The sequence below is a fragment of the Cavia porcellus genome, unplaced genomic scaffold, assembly GCF_034190915.1.
Source record: "Cavia porcellus strain 051 isolate PalLab524CR breed Dunkin Hartley unplaced genomic scaffold, mCavPor4.1 scaffold_10, whole genome shotgun sequence".
NCBI classification, from domain to species: domain Eukaryota; kingdom Metazoa; phylum Chordata; class Mammalia; order Rodentia; family Caviidae; genus Cavia; species Cavia porcellus.
The window spans coordinates 9,376,854-9,390,029 of NW_026947493.1; the positions used below are offsets into that span (position 1 = coordinate 9,376,854).

At 32.8% G+C, this 13,176-nt stretch overlaps 1 protein-coding gene across 9 annotated transcripts in view; it reads right to left on the bottom strand.

Annotated features, from left to right (window-relative positions):
• The window catches only part of Tbc1d5 (TBC1 domain family member 5), a 615,865-nt gene that overhangs the window by 261,070 nt on the left and 341,619 nt on the right, over window positions 1-13,176 (bottom strand). For all 9 annotated transcript variants that reach the window (XM_063257823.1, XM_063257829.1, XM_063257828.1 and 6 more), the window contains one exon: window positions 12,751-12,818. In XM_063257823.1, the coding sequence (XP_063113893.1) occupies window positions 12,751-12,818 (68 nt within the window). The remainder of the gene's footprint in view (window positions 1-12,750; window positions 12,819-13,176) is intronic.

The window sequence follows — 13,176 nt, forward strand, 5'->3', positions numbered from 1 at the left end:
ATGAGGACAAGGCAAAGGTCATTACAATTTTGGATTTTAATTATACATAAAGCTCCAGTGATAAGAATGGCAAGGTATTAGCCAAAAACAAAAACAAAGACAAAAACCAGACTTCTGGATCAGTGGAACACAATAGAAGATGCAGAGAAAACTCCAGATCACTCACCTACATTATCTTTGATAAAGGGGTCAAATCTTTTCACTAGAAGACAGCCTCTTTACCAAAAGGTACTGGAAAAAGTGACTATCCACATGCTGAAGACTGAATCCAGACCCATGTCTTTCATCATACACCAAACTAAATAAAAAATCTAAACATTAGAACAGAAAAACTTAATCTATTGAAAGACAAAATAGGTAACACACTTGAACACAAGTATAGACAAAGAATTTCTGAACAAAGCCCCAGTTGCACAAGAAAAAATACCAAGAATCAACAAATGGATCACATCTATTAAGGCCTTATATCTTTACATGTCCTCCAAAGTCTTATGAGTTCATAGGTATGGGATATAATTGAATCATGGGTGGGTGATATTGGATTAAGGTTGTGTGCTATCTGGACTAGTCCTTTACTCGGATTAGCATAATCCTGGGTGTAGCTCATTGGATTTATTCAAGTGGGAAGCACTAACTAATAAACTTGTAGACTAGATGGAATATAAAGGGACAGAAAAAAGGCAGGCTCTTGGCTTCCTTCCTGCCATGCCATAGACTGTTTCTCTTCTGCCATATCACTTTGCCTTGAAGCCAGCTGGTTATAAATGTGAACTAAAATGAACCTTTTGTAATTTGTGATTCTTAGGTATTTTGTTCCAGCACTGACAAGTTAACCAAAACAACTTCAAATTAAAAAGTGGCTGCACAGCAAGGAAACAATTAACAGAGTAAAGAGACAGCCTACAGAATGGAGAAAATTTTTTGCCAGGTAGTCCTCAGCCAAAAAGGAGTGATATCTGGAACAAGAACAAAAAGAAGTAGACCCCACAAATTTAAAGATCCAACCAAATCTGAAATGAATGGACATTTCTCAGTTGCAGAAATACAGATGACCAGTAAATATATTAAAAAATGCTCAACATCCCTGGGCATTTGAGAAATGCAAATTAAAACAACACTGAGAGTCCATTTCACTAGAGAAAGAATGGCTATCACCAAGAAATCAACCAATAACAAATGCTGGCAAGGCTGTGGGAAAAAAGGAATATCTCTTCATTTTTGGTGGGAGTATAACCTGACATAATCAATATTGAAGTCAGTATGGAGATTTCTCAAAGAACTAAAAATTTAAATTCCGTTTGACCTAGCTCTTCTCCTTCCAGGTACCTTCTTAAAAGTGTTAAAGATACAATATCACAGTGACATACACATATCCATGTTTATAGCCACACAATTCACAATAGCTAATTCTCAAACAATCTACATGTCCACCAACAGACGAACAGATAAAAAAAATTTGGTATTTATATACAGTGGATTACTACTCTGCTATAAAGGATAAACTTCAGCCATCTTTGAGAAAATGAATGTACTATGACATAATAATGTTAAGTAAATCAAACAAGCTTAAATAATATATTTCTCTTATGTGAAAAATTCAATATATGAATAAAGTGTGAAATAAAGGCCTGATAATAGGAAAAAAGAAAAAATATTACAATGCAGTATGGACAATAAATATAAAAATGTACTTTGATTTAGTATTATTGTCTTATATGTCTTATTTTTTGGTCTATTAGTCTTGGTTGTTAATTTATACATATAATTAACTTTATAAGGACATATAAGATAAATGAATCTGATGCTGGCAAAATAAAAGGAAGGATAGAGGAAAAGGGAAAAATAGAATTAGGATGTGTTATTTATGTGTTCTAACTCCCTATAATTAATCACTTTGAAATGTAAAATGTACCACCAATAAAAATTAAATATTAAAAAAAATCCAGACATCATTTTAGATCTATTTGTTTAGCTTTCATTTTGTTTTGAATAAGATATAGAGACATATATTTAAGTTTCTGTGCCATCTGGTTCACCCAGTACTTTGAAAAGACAGTAGTAAATGATGGTTCTTGAACTAAGGTAGTATGAAATCTAGGCAAATGAGATCAACAAAACTTATAAAGTACCAGAGTGATCCTTTATAGGTTAGTCATCAATAAGCTATCTCATTTTTTTTTCAGTCCTAACTTTTCATGTTCAAATTGAAATGATTCAATTAAGTAACTATCATCAACTCAAATGCCCAGTATAGAATAGGGAGACACATAACATAAGAAGCTTTCAAAACACTTTTATAATAAAAATACATGTGATATATTAAAACAAATAGAAGACACAGCCTTCTATGGATCATTAATTTCTAAATTAGAATTTAGAGTTTAGAATCTTTGACTTCTAAAACAGGAGAGGAATATACAAGTTCTCAAGCAGTTGCTAAATGAGCAAATCACCCATGAATCTACCAAAAAATGGACCACTGTAAATGGAAAATTAAGTATATTAATTCAAGGACTCGGGATGAGATCAAGCAGAAGAAGAACCTAAGCAGTGTTGTTTGTCTTTAAGTTGCTTTTGCAAATAATAAAGAACAACATATAGCTCTCATAGACCTTAAAGTGGAAGGAAATACTTATTTTAGTCACTTTCCTCGTCGCTGGGATAAAATGCTCAAAAACCACAACTTAAAGAAGAGAGGCTTATTTTGGCATAGCTTTTTAGTACGTGGTATCTGGACTCAAGAAGAGCATGGCAGAAGCGCCCGGGTGGGAGGAAAGCAGGCAAGGAAGCAGAGAACCAAAGGAGCAGCTGGGGAGAACACATATCCTTCTAGGTTGTGACCCTAGTGATCCCTCCTCTTCCCACCAGGTCCTACCTCCAAACATCAAATCAGTCGTAGTGCCACCATAATCCAATCAGCTCCCAAAAATATGTGAGGATTTTTAGGGGACATCCCAAAGTTAAATCACAATAATCCTGATTTTTGAAAGTCAAAGAAAACAAAGTAGGACTCTATTTTGATTTTAAAATACATGATTCATCCCAACATGACAGCAGAAACATCTCCAAGAGTCTAACAAACAGAGCCGAAGATCAATGGAATAGATTAGAAGATACAACCACAACTACAAACACACTCAACCACCTTATCTTTGATAAAGGAGCCAAGCAGGTTCATTGGAAGAATGACAGTCTCTTTAATAAATGGTGCTGGAAAAACTGGCTCTCCATTTGCCGAAAACTAAAGCTAGACCCATGTCTATCACCATGTACTAAATTAAAATCTAAATGGGTCAAAGCTCTGAATATTAAAACAGAAACACTAAATCTATTGGAAGACAAATTGGGTAGAAACCTTGGAGACATAAGAGTAGGTAGAGAATTCATGAACAGGACTCAAACCGCATGGGAAATACTTCCCAGAATCAGTAACTGGGACCACTTCTTATTAAAAAGTTTCTGCATGTCAAAAGAAATCTCCAGCATAGTGAAAAGAAAACCCACAAACTGGGAAAAGATTTTAGTGAACTCTCTCTCAGACAAGGGACTCTTGTCTAAAACATATAAAGAATTAAAAAAAACCTCAGACCTCCAAAATTCAAAGATCCAATCCAAAAATGGGCATCTGAGATGAAGACGCAATTCTCAGATGAAGAAATGCAAATGGCAAATAAATACATGAAAAAATGTTCATCATCATTGGTCATTAGAGAAATGCAAATTAAAACCACACTGAGATACCATCTGACTCCTGAAAGAATGGCCAGGATCAAGAAAACCAACAACAACAAATGCTGGAGAGGCTGTGGGGAAAAAGGAACTCTCCTGCACTGTTGGTGGGAGTGTAGACTGGTACACCCTTTGTGGAGGTCTGTCTGGAGATTTCTCAAAAAGTTGGGATTGGAAATCCCATTTATTCCAGCTATTCCACTTTTAGGCATATTCCCAGAAGAACTGAAAGCATCATACCACAGTGATATATGTGCACCTATGTTTATAGCAGCACAATTTGTAATCGCCAGATCTTGGAAACAACCCAAGTGTCCATCAACTGAGGAATGGATAAAAAAGTTGTGGTATTTCTATACAATGGAGTATTATTCAGCTATAAAGAAGGATCACATTGAGATATCTATCAATAAATGGGCTCAGCTTGAGACCATACTCATAAGTGAAATAAATCAATCTCGCATGTGTGAATACTGAATAGTTTCCCTAATGTAAGTAATGATTCAAATATATAAAAATATGTGGTAATCATGATTCCCCATTATGTGGCCTTGAAGCCTTATAAAGTTTTCACTTATTAATTGGAAAGGCTTTATTCTGGGCTTCTTGATATGGAAATATTTGAAGCTATAGTATATGAAGTTTTATCCAAATATTTCAAGGAAAAAGACAGACACTATGGTAACTACTATTAAGTCGGGATATTTGGTGGTGAAGCACTAGATTGCTGAAACAGTCATGCATGGACCTGTATTGTTATATTGTTATGTCCTGTTTTATCTCAATCTCTCCCTTATTCTTTAAAAAAATTATTTAGTTATTTCTTATGTTTGTTTTAATTAAGGGGAAAAATTAAAAAAATTAGCAGGATATATAATAGTAACTCTTTTTGATTTCCTATTAACTTGTTTTGAAGTCCTGTAATACTCCCACGATCTTGTTTTGACTGATTAGACTCTGTTCCATTCTGTATGATAGTATCAAGTTTGAGGGTATAGGCAACTACTTTGAAGGCAATAAGATTCACTAAGATGCCCATTCTGGTTTGACTATTGTCTCCTTTGGAAGTCCTGTAATGTTTACAATGCCTAAGTTTTATTGGTCTTGTTCTCTACTGTTTTGTCCAACTTTATAATATCTAATGAGATAGACAATTCTTTTTAAGGAAACAAGAGACATCATTGATAACCTTGTACTCTTACATCATGTGCTATGTCCATCCTTGGTTTTGACTGACAGCTTTGTTTTGCCATATTTGACTTTATTCTCTCCCCCCCAAAAAAGTAATAAGAACTAAGGAGTAATAAAATCCAAAATGTGTAAATTTTGTTGTAAAAAAGAGAGGGGAAAAAAAAGAGCTCTAACGGATATAACAGGAAGTGTGTTTAGGGGTGTTAAATAGCTGACTATATTAATGTTTTTGGATCACTGAACACAGCTGTTTGCAGTCTCTCTGTTTGAATGTCCACTTTGTATTCTTTGATACTGTGATTTGAGCAACTATTTCTAAGATGATAATATGTAATCTATTAACAGGTGATTTCTTACTTTTTTTTTTTTGTAGTTCTGTATTACGTGTACCCTTACACCGCTTTGTTTTGTTTCGTGTTTTTCTCTTTTTCCTTTTAAATAAAATTAAAAAAAAAAAAGACTATGTAACACTAACAACCAGAATATGGCAAACGGCAAAATTTCAGAAAGTACTACTACTTTATCATCTATCAAACTTAACTTTTTAATCTTTTCATAACTGTATAAACACAGGACCACAAACAATACAGCACTTAATAAAAAAAAAAAAACACCCAAAACCCTGGGTTATTTAAAACAAAGAAGATATCAAAGTGAAATTCTACTAGTCAGAGGCTCAGGTAATATAACTGCTCCTTCCATGCACTACTGCTTCCCAATTTCAAAGGATGGGAGCATTGAGTGCTAATCCACACACTACAACTGTGTTCTGTGGTAAATAAACCTGTATTTCAGTCAAAACACTGAAGAAATTTAAAGGCTAAAAAGCTCATACATTAGAATAAATGCATGCTAAGAATTTGAATGCTTATATGAAACAAATGCAGTATATATTTTAAAATAAGGGCAGTATAAGAAAATATGTACTTCTAAAAAACCATTAAACACACACACACTTGGAGACTACCAAATAAATGAAAATACACTTCTGCAGTTCGCCATACTAATAAATGTCTGGAAGCTAATGACCATCACTCTGACCAACCCTTGTAGAGGCTGGCCATAACTTGTATTACATCTCATGATGTCTCAATAAATTTAGTATTAAAATATTTATGGAAGTTTTTATTTTCCTGATGTATACATTTTTTGGCGTTCTCTGTCTCTATATGTACATGTATACAAATACGTATGAAAATAATAATTTTGTTTTTACCTTAAATATGAGATGAGGAAGGAACATAGCTACTATATAGAATTATTTCTTGTATTCCTGAAAATCTGTTTTCCTCCCTCTTTAATATTTAAGAAACACACACACACAGGTTGCTGACAACCCTTAGTGAGCGGCTTGTGTTGTACTTTTCACTTTCTCGGCTGTGAACAAGTGCATATGTGAGGGCTGGTTGTGCATGTACAAGCATGTACTTTTCCTGTACTAAATAAAACCACAACACAACACCAAGTATATCCACTCATTCATGTGTGCCTGGAGTCCACCTCAAGGACACTGAAAATATAAATACAAGCTGCTATTTTGGTGTGATCACATGAATATGGCAGCTTGTATATTTTTTTTTCCTCCTTAACATTTTAACACTGGGCAGATTGTCTGCATTAATACACACCAAAATCAATTCTGCTCTAAAATAGCTTGTAAAATCCTTCTTTCCCTGAGGAATTTTTTTTTTTTTTTTACTTAAATAAAAATGGGCTTGGAGGAAATTCTGCTAACGATACCACACTTAGGACATCTTAACTTTGTAAAGTGTAATAACCAATAGACCAAATTGCTGGGAGCATTTCTACCAAAAACAGGAACTTTCTTGAAAGGAAGACTGTCTTTAAATTGACAAAAAATCAATAAATTCTATAGAATCACTTTTGTATATTGCTCATATAAAAAATTTTCAACACTAGTCTAAGTGTTGAAAGGTTTACCTATACCCTGAAATGCAACATAAGAACTACATTTCTCAAAAATTTTTAAAGAATTAGCATCATGAAAATTGTTTTCTCCAGAACTTAATGAAATCAAATGTAGATATCATATCATGTACTATACAGAAACAAAACAACAATGAATTATCTATATAGTGCTATCCAACAAAACTTTCTGTAATGATAGAAATAACACATGTACTGTCTCATACCGTAGTTATTAGCACTTTAATGTGATTAAAGTGAATGAAGGTTAACGTTTAACTTATTTAATCTTAATTTAAATTTCAATAGCCACATATGTCGGATGTCTAACAAACAGGATAGAACATATCTATAGTTTTAAAAGAGATACAGCTTAGCAGAGCTGTCCCTGCATAATAAGTGTGATGTGAGTTTGACTCCCAGTACAAAAAATACTCCCACTCACAAAAACAAAAGCAAAAATGGAAAAGATACGTTAGTAATCATTAATAAATCCTCAAAATACCATATGACAAGGTATTTTTTTTTTGTTTTTGGAAAGACAGTAAGGACGCAAAGTTTGCCTAAATAAAGGATGTCTGACTTTTGGCTTACCTGTAAACTATAAAAAAGGGATAATTAAAATGCAAAAGCTGCATCTATAAAAAACCCTAACAATATCGTGTACATTCAGGTTGGGTATAATAATCATCTAGTAATTGAGTTACCTAAAATTAATTATAATAACTAGAAATAAAAAATACTCAAAATTAAAGATGATGATGAGCATGTCAAATAGATAATCAAATTTATTTAAAACATATTTTAAATATGGTCCAAGGCACAAGGATAAAGAATTTTAATCATTTAATTTGAGAGAGAAGGAGAACACATTTAAAGATAAGACTATTTGGCAATAGCTTAATATGTTAATCCACAAATGATGTCATAGATGCTGTATATATATTTTTAAAATAGACCTTGACAGACCAAATAACATGCTTCTTTGGCATTTAATATGGAAATTATATTCCATCGTGAACTCATTATTTCCCTTCATTTTAAATAATACTGAAATTCAGTACTAATTTGTTAGAGTTTTTGAAACTTGGTATAATTTTACAGAATAGGTAATTCAATTTTTAAATTAGAAATACAATAAATTATAAGTCCCTTGATTTATCTTTTGATTACCAGAAATTTTTCAGTAATAAAAATGGGAATAGTAACAATTTTATTAAGATGTGGAACAAATAAATGAATATAAAAGCCTCTGAGCCAAAAAGGGTTAGTAGCATAAAACAGTCTTAAAACTATTTAATAGGAAGATTACATTTAACAGTGACACATTCAGATCAAATGAATTCAATAATGAGGACAAAAAACATAGCTTGTAAGATCCAATCATCTTGTTTAACCTTTAGTATAAGGTTGATCACAGGAGTATTTTTTAAAAGCCTGCTTATTTTCCTGAAGACAGAAAAGATGCTACAGAATATAACTGAAACTGAATAACACTGTAAGTGATCCATAACTAGTGGTGATTTATTAAAGCATCAATGTGGCAAAATCCAATATGACTAAAAGACTAGGCTCATGTACCACAGGGACTCACCACTAGCTGGAAAGATAAGAACTGTGCTAACAACAGAATTTATATACTCTGTTGCTACCATGTTCATAGTTATACTAACAGTTTTAAGGATTTATGTCATATTTATCTTGGTATCACCCAGTGTCTGGTATCCTCAATGGATTCATAAAAATATATTGAAAGTATTCACAGGGGTTGGGGATTTAGCTCAGTGGCATAAGCGCCTGCCTTGCAAGCAGGCAGTCATGAGTTCAATCCCTGGTACCGATAAAAAAAAAAAAAAAAAAAAAAATAGAAAGTATTCACAGATGAACCTAAGTAAAGACACATTAAAACAATTTAATAATATCATTAAAAAGATTTAAGAGGGCTGGGGATTTAACTCAGTGGTTTAAGTGCTTGCCTGGCAAGCATGAGGTCATGAGTTCAATCGCTGGTACCAAAAAAAAAAAAAAAAAGTTAAAAAAAAAACTATATAATAAGTAAAATTATTTTTAATTGTAAAGACTTGAAAATGTACCATGGACACAGTGGTGATAAATTCTACCATTAAAAATCAAGTTTATGAAGCACCCAACACGGAGCATCAGAAAAAAGCAGGGATCCAACAGAAGAGAATATGGAAAATTTCAGAGCACAGAAAATAGAAATCACAAAACTTATTTATGAAATAATGCCAGATGCACTGGTCCAAAACAGAACTGGCTATGTACGTGCTAGGGAAATGGGGTACAATCATTTCTCTTGAGGCCATAAGGAACTGAAAGTTTTGGATCATGCAAGTAGCAAGACTTATTAGTTTGTATTGACAAGAGTGACTGGGCAGTAACACATGGAATAGAGTATGTGTGAAAAAATACCAGATCTTAAAATAAGTAAGTAAGAAGGTGCAAGTAGGAGGCAAAAAGTAATGGAAACAGCAGTAAAACTGGAGTAGAACTGATGAATGTGAGAAAATTACACAGAATGACCCCTGATTTGTATTTAAAAATACAAAATATATATCCTTGGGGCCGGGGATTTAGCTCAGCGGCATATGTGCCTGCCTGGCAAGCGCGAGGTCGTGAGTTCAATCCCCAGTACTGCAGAGAGACGGGGGTGGTGGCTCATGCCTGTAATCCCAGCACTCGGGAGGCTGAGGTGGGAGGATCCTTGCCAGTTCGAGTTTGAGACCAACCTGGGCTACAAAGTGAGCTCACGGCCAGCCTGAACTGTATAGCAAGACTCCATCTCAAAAGAGACCAAAAAAAAAAAAAAAAAAAAAAAAAAAAAAAAAAAAATATATATATATATATATATATATATATACACACACACACACACACACCCTTAACTTATGTATTCTTAACTTCCTTAATTACCTTACCTGTAGTCTAACACAGTAATTTACTTAACCTAGAATACCACATTAGACTTCTAACTGCTAGCCAGCTTCCATTCTTACATCCATGTTCAACCTACTGCATAGCAGCCAAAAGAATCTTTTTAGGTGTCACATCCCTTGGTCAATATCTTCCAACAGCTTCCATTGCAATTGAAATAAAATCAAAATTACTTGCTATGGTCCAAAGGACAGTTTGGCCTTTGCCACCTTCTTAGATTTCTGTCTTGAATCACTTAGTTCTGGCTTTTTCCACCTTCATTTGATCCTTCTCAACAGAGTTCATTTTCACTGAGGGAGTTTGCACTAGCTATTCTCTCCACCTGGAATTTTCTCCTAGATCTTCAAATGACTGGCCTTCAAAAATTTCTGTATCTCTGGTCAAATGCCATTTTCTCTGATCTCTCTTCCCAAAGTAACTTTCTGTTTATTCTATCTTACTCTTCAGAATAATTATCAACTCAACAATTGCTCTTTAACTGTGTATGCATGCTATCTCATTCTCTCCCACCAAAGGAAAATATACATGATTTGATACCTGTGTTATTTGCCATTCTATGCAGAGGCCCAGGCTGGAATACTGTAGACAATAAGTGTATGTTTTAAAAATCAAAATTCTTATCAGAGATGTTAATGAACAAGTAACACTGTGTACATTTTTCTGAGTTGTATCAGTTGCTATAAAGACTGAATTAAAAAGGTAAGATTTTTAGATCACATAATGCCTTAAAGAAATGAAGGCAGTAAAATTACTCAAGCTTTTGTGATTAAGCAATTTGGTAGCTTTAAAATACATCTAACTGCCTTACCTTACAAGCTACATTCTTTGCCATAAAATTTAGACAGCAAAGGCATGTAAACTCCCTGTAAACTAGGAGACAGCCACAAGATATTCTTCATGGGAAATGGATATGGAACTTTCTTCATCTACTATAGATGATACATCTCCTAGTTGCTATGCCTGAATCTTACACTTACAATTTAATTGAAATTAATTAGTGGAAATTAACATCAAGAAAAAAATTAGCTCTGTATGCATGTATGTATCTTGTAGTTTTATAAAAAAATATCTAGAAAATATAAAATGAAATAACTAAAGAATACAGCTTTCAAGAAGTAATTCTGTCACATAATCAAGCAAAAATATTTGAGCTAAGTAAAGAAAATGATAGGTAATCTTTTACTTGGGTTTGCTATCCAATTAATTCTCCCTTGTTTTCTATTTCTTTTAAACAATCTGGTCGTTACAGTCTGAGAGAGTAACCCTGTAGCATTTTCATTTAATAACTATGGAGAGGTAGATTATAATCAATCTTATTAAACACATCAATCTGAAGCTATCAATTCTTAAAAGTTGCTAAGTGTTTTTCAAAGAGAAAACATTACTATTTGTTAGCTATATATACCATAAGTTTTGTTTTTATAAAGGCTGTTTTACTGCCACTGACTAATGAGAAAATCCCATGTTTTATTCAAATATTTATTGTATGTCTCCTGTGTGTCACTACAGTGGTACTCTACTTTCTGAAACATTTTTTAAAGAGATAAAACATTGCCACCTGACAAGTTTGAGAGTAGCTTCCCTATAAAAAATGGGTTATTCCTGAATTAATGGGTTATGCAAGATAACCAAAAGGACTCCATATCTCCCAGCACCCTACAGTTAGCTAAAGGTTTGTTAATCTCTGAACATATGATAGTTTCTGAATCATTTTTACTTTAAAATAGCAACATTCATCTTATAGAGTATAATGTAATAGCAGTTCATATCATCTGATGATCCAGTGTTTGGGACACAAGAAAAGATGAATGTCAGAAAGTCAGAGGTCTTAACATTGCAATAGAGTTGGTACGAGTTGAACCAGCAATGGAGTACTCAGGCAAAGTTCTAAAAGATCTTCAAGTATGCCACTAGATATACTCATGACTGTGTACATACCCCATTTATCCAAATATTAATATGCATTAACATTGATATAATGTTTATAGTGTAAACTGTATACTTAGCTAATTACTGCTTTTACTATACATAGTGACTGAAGATCTTTAATATAAAAAACAAAATCTAAACTTTTGAACATCTACATGATGCTCCAAAAGTTTCTCATTTTGAAGTATTTTGAATGTTGAATTTTTAAATTAGAAATGGTCAACTGACAAGCTCTATGAAAATATTCTGAACTCTGAAAAAAAATCAGAAATCTGAAATGCTTCTGTTCCCAAGCATATCAGATAAGGAATATTTGACTTGCACTCATTAATCTATAAAAACCCTCTGAGGCCAATACTAAGTTTACTCCCATTTTATAGAACAAGAAACTAAGGAGAGATGTGCAAAATAATCTTCCCATGACTACAGTATAATTATTAAGAATTCATTCTGGGGTCTCTGACATAATTCTATGAACTTCCTACCATTTAACAGAAAGATGAGATCCAATATATAAAACCTGCAGACATTAACTATATGCTAAATAAGAAATTGCTCTTTCACAAGGTAAAAACTGAACAGCTTTAGAGAAAATCCACAAATCTGATAACTTCAAAAGAAAAACTAATGAGAAATAAAATAATAGTTGTGATTTTAAAAGGATTAAAATGAATAAAACAAGAGGCAAATTTTTCTAGTCATACCCAATGTAATGACTATACAACATAGCCTGATAGGATTCATATGACTTCAAATAAATGCTGAAAAAGGAAAAAAACAGACTGAATATTTAATATCCAAAAATTATAGAAATGATTTATTTTGAAGACAATGAAATATAGAATCATATTTTAACAATAGGATATAATCCTTTTTATCAAAATTTGGTCAAAACACTTTGGTCTTCATACAAGTATTATACAACATTCAATTAAGGCTCTTCTATAGATTTTATATTTTGCTAGAATAATGAAGAGAAGATAATAATTTGAATTAGTGCAAATAACAAATTCTACATACGTTCTTTTGACATCTTGTTCAATCATTGATCGAAGTTCTTTATCTTGGAAAAATTTGTTCCAAAGACTCTGAAATAAGAACAACCTAATTAAAATTACTTCACATATTTGCCTGATATTAGTTCAACTTAATAATTTAAGTGATTATTGTATGCTCTTCTATACCCAATTCAGGGTTCTCAGACAGGAACTCTGAGCTTGGGATAATTCTTATTAAAATCTAGTTTAATCTCAAAAATATATCTTTATTCTAACATCAATATTTCCAAATTGACATTATTACATGTATTTTTAAAATTTCTATTATCTCTATAATGATCCTTTTCACTGCTAGTAATAAGCTATTACCCTTCTAAACACAAAGATGCCTGGATTAAACAGAATTCATAGGCCAACAGGTTGCAAGTTGAACCTCATCTGAATTTCC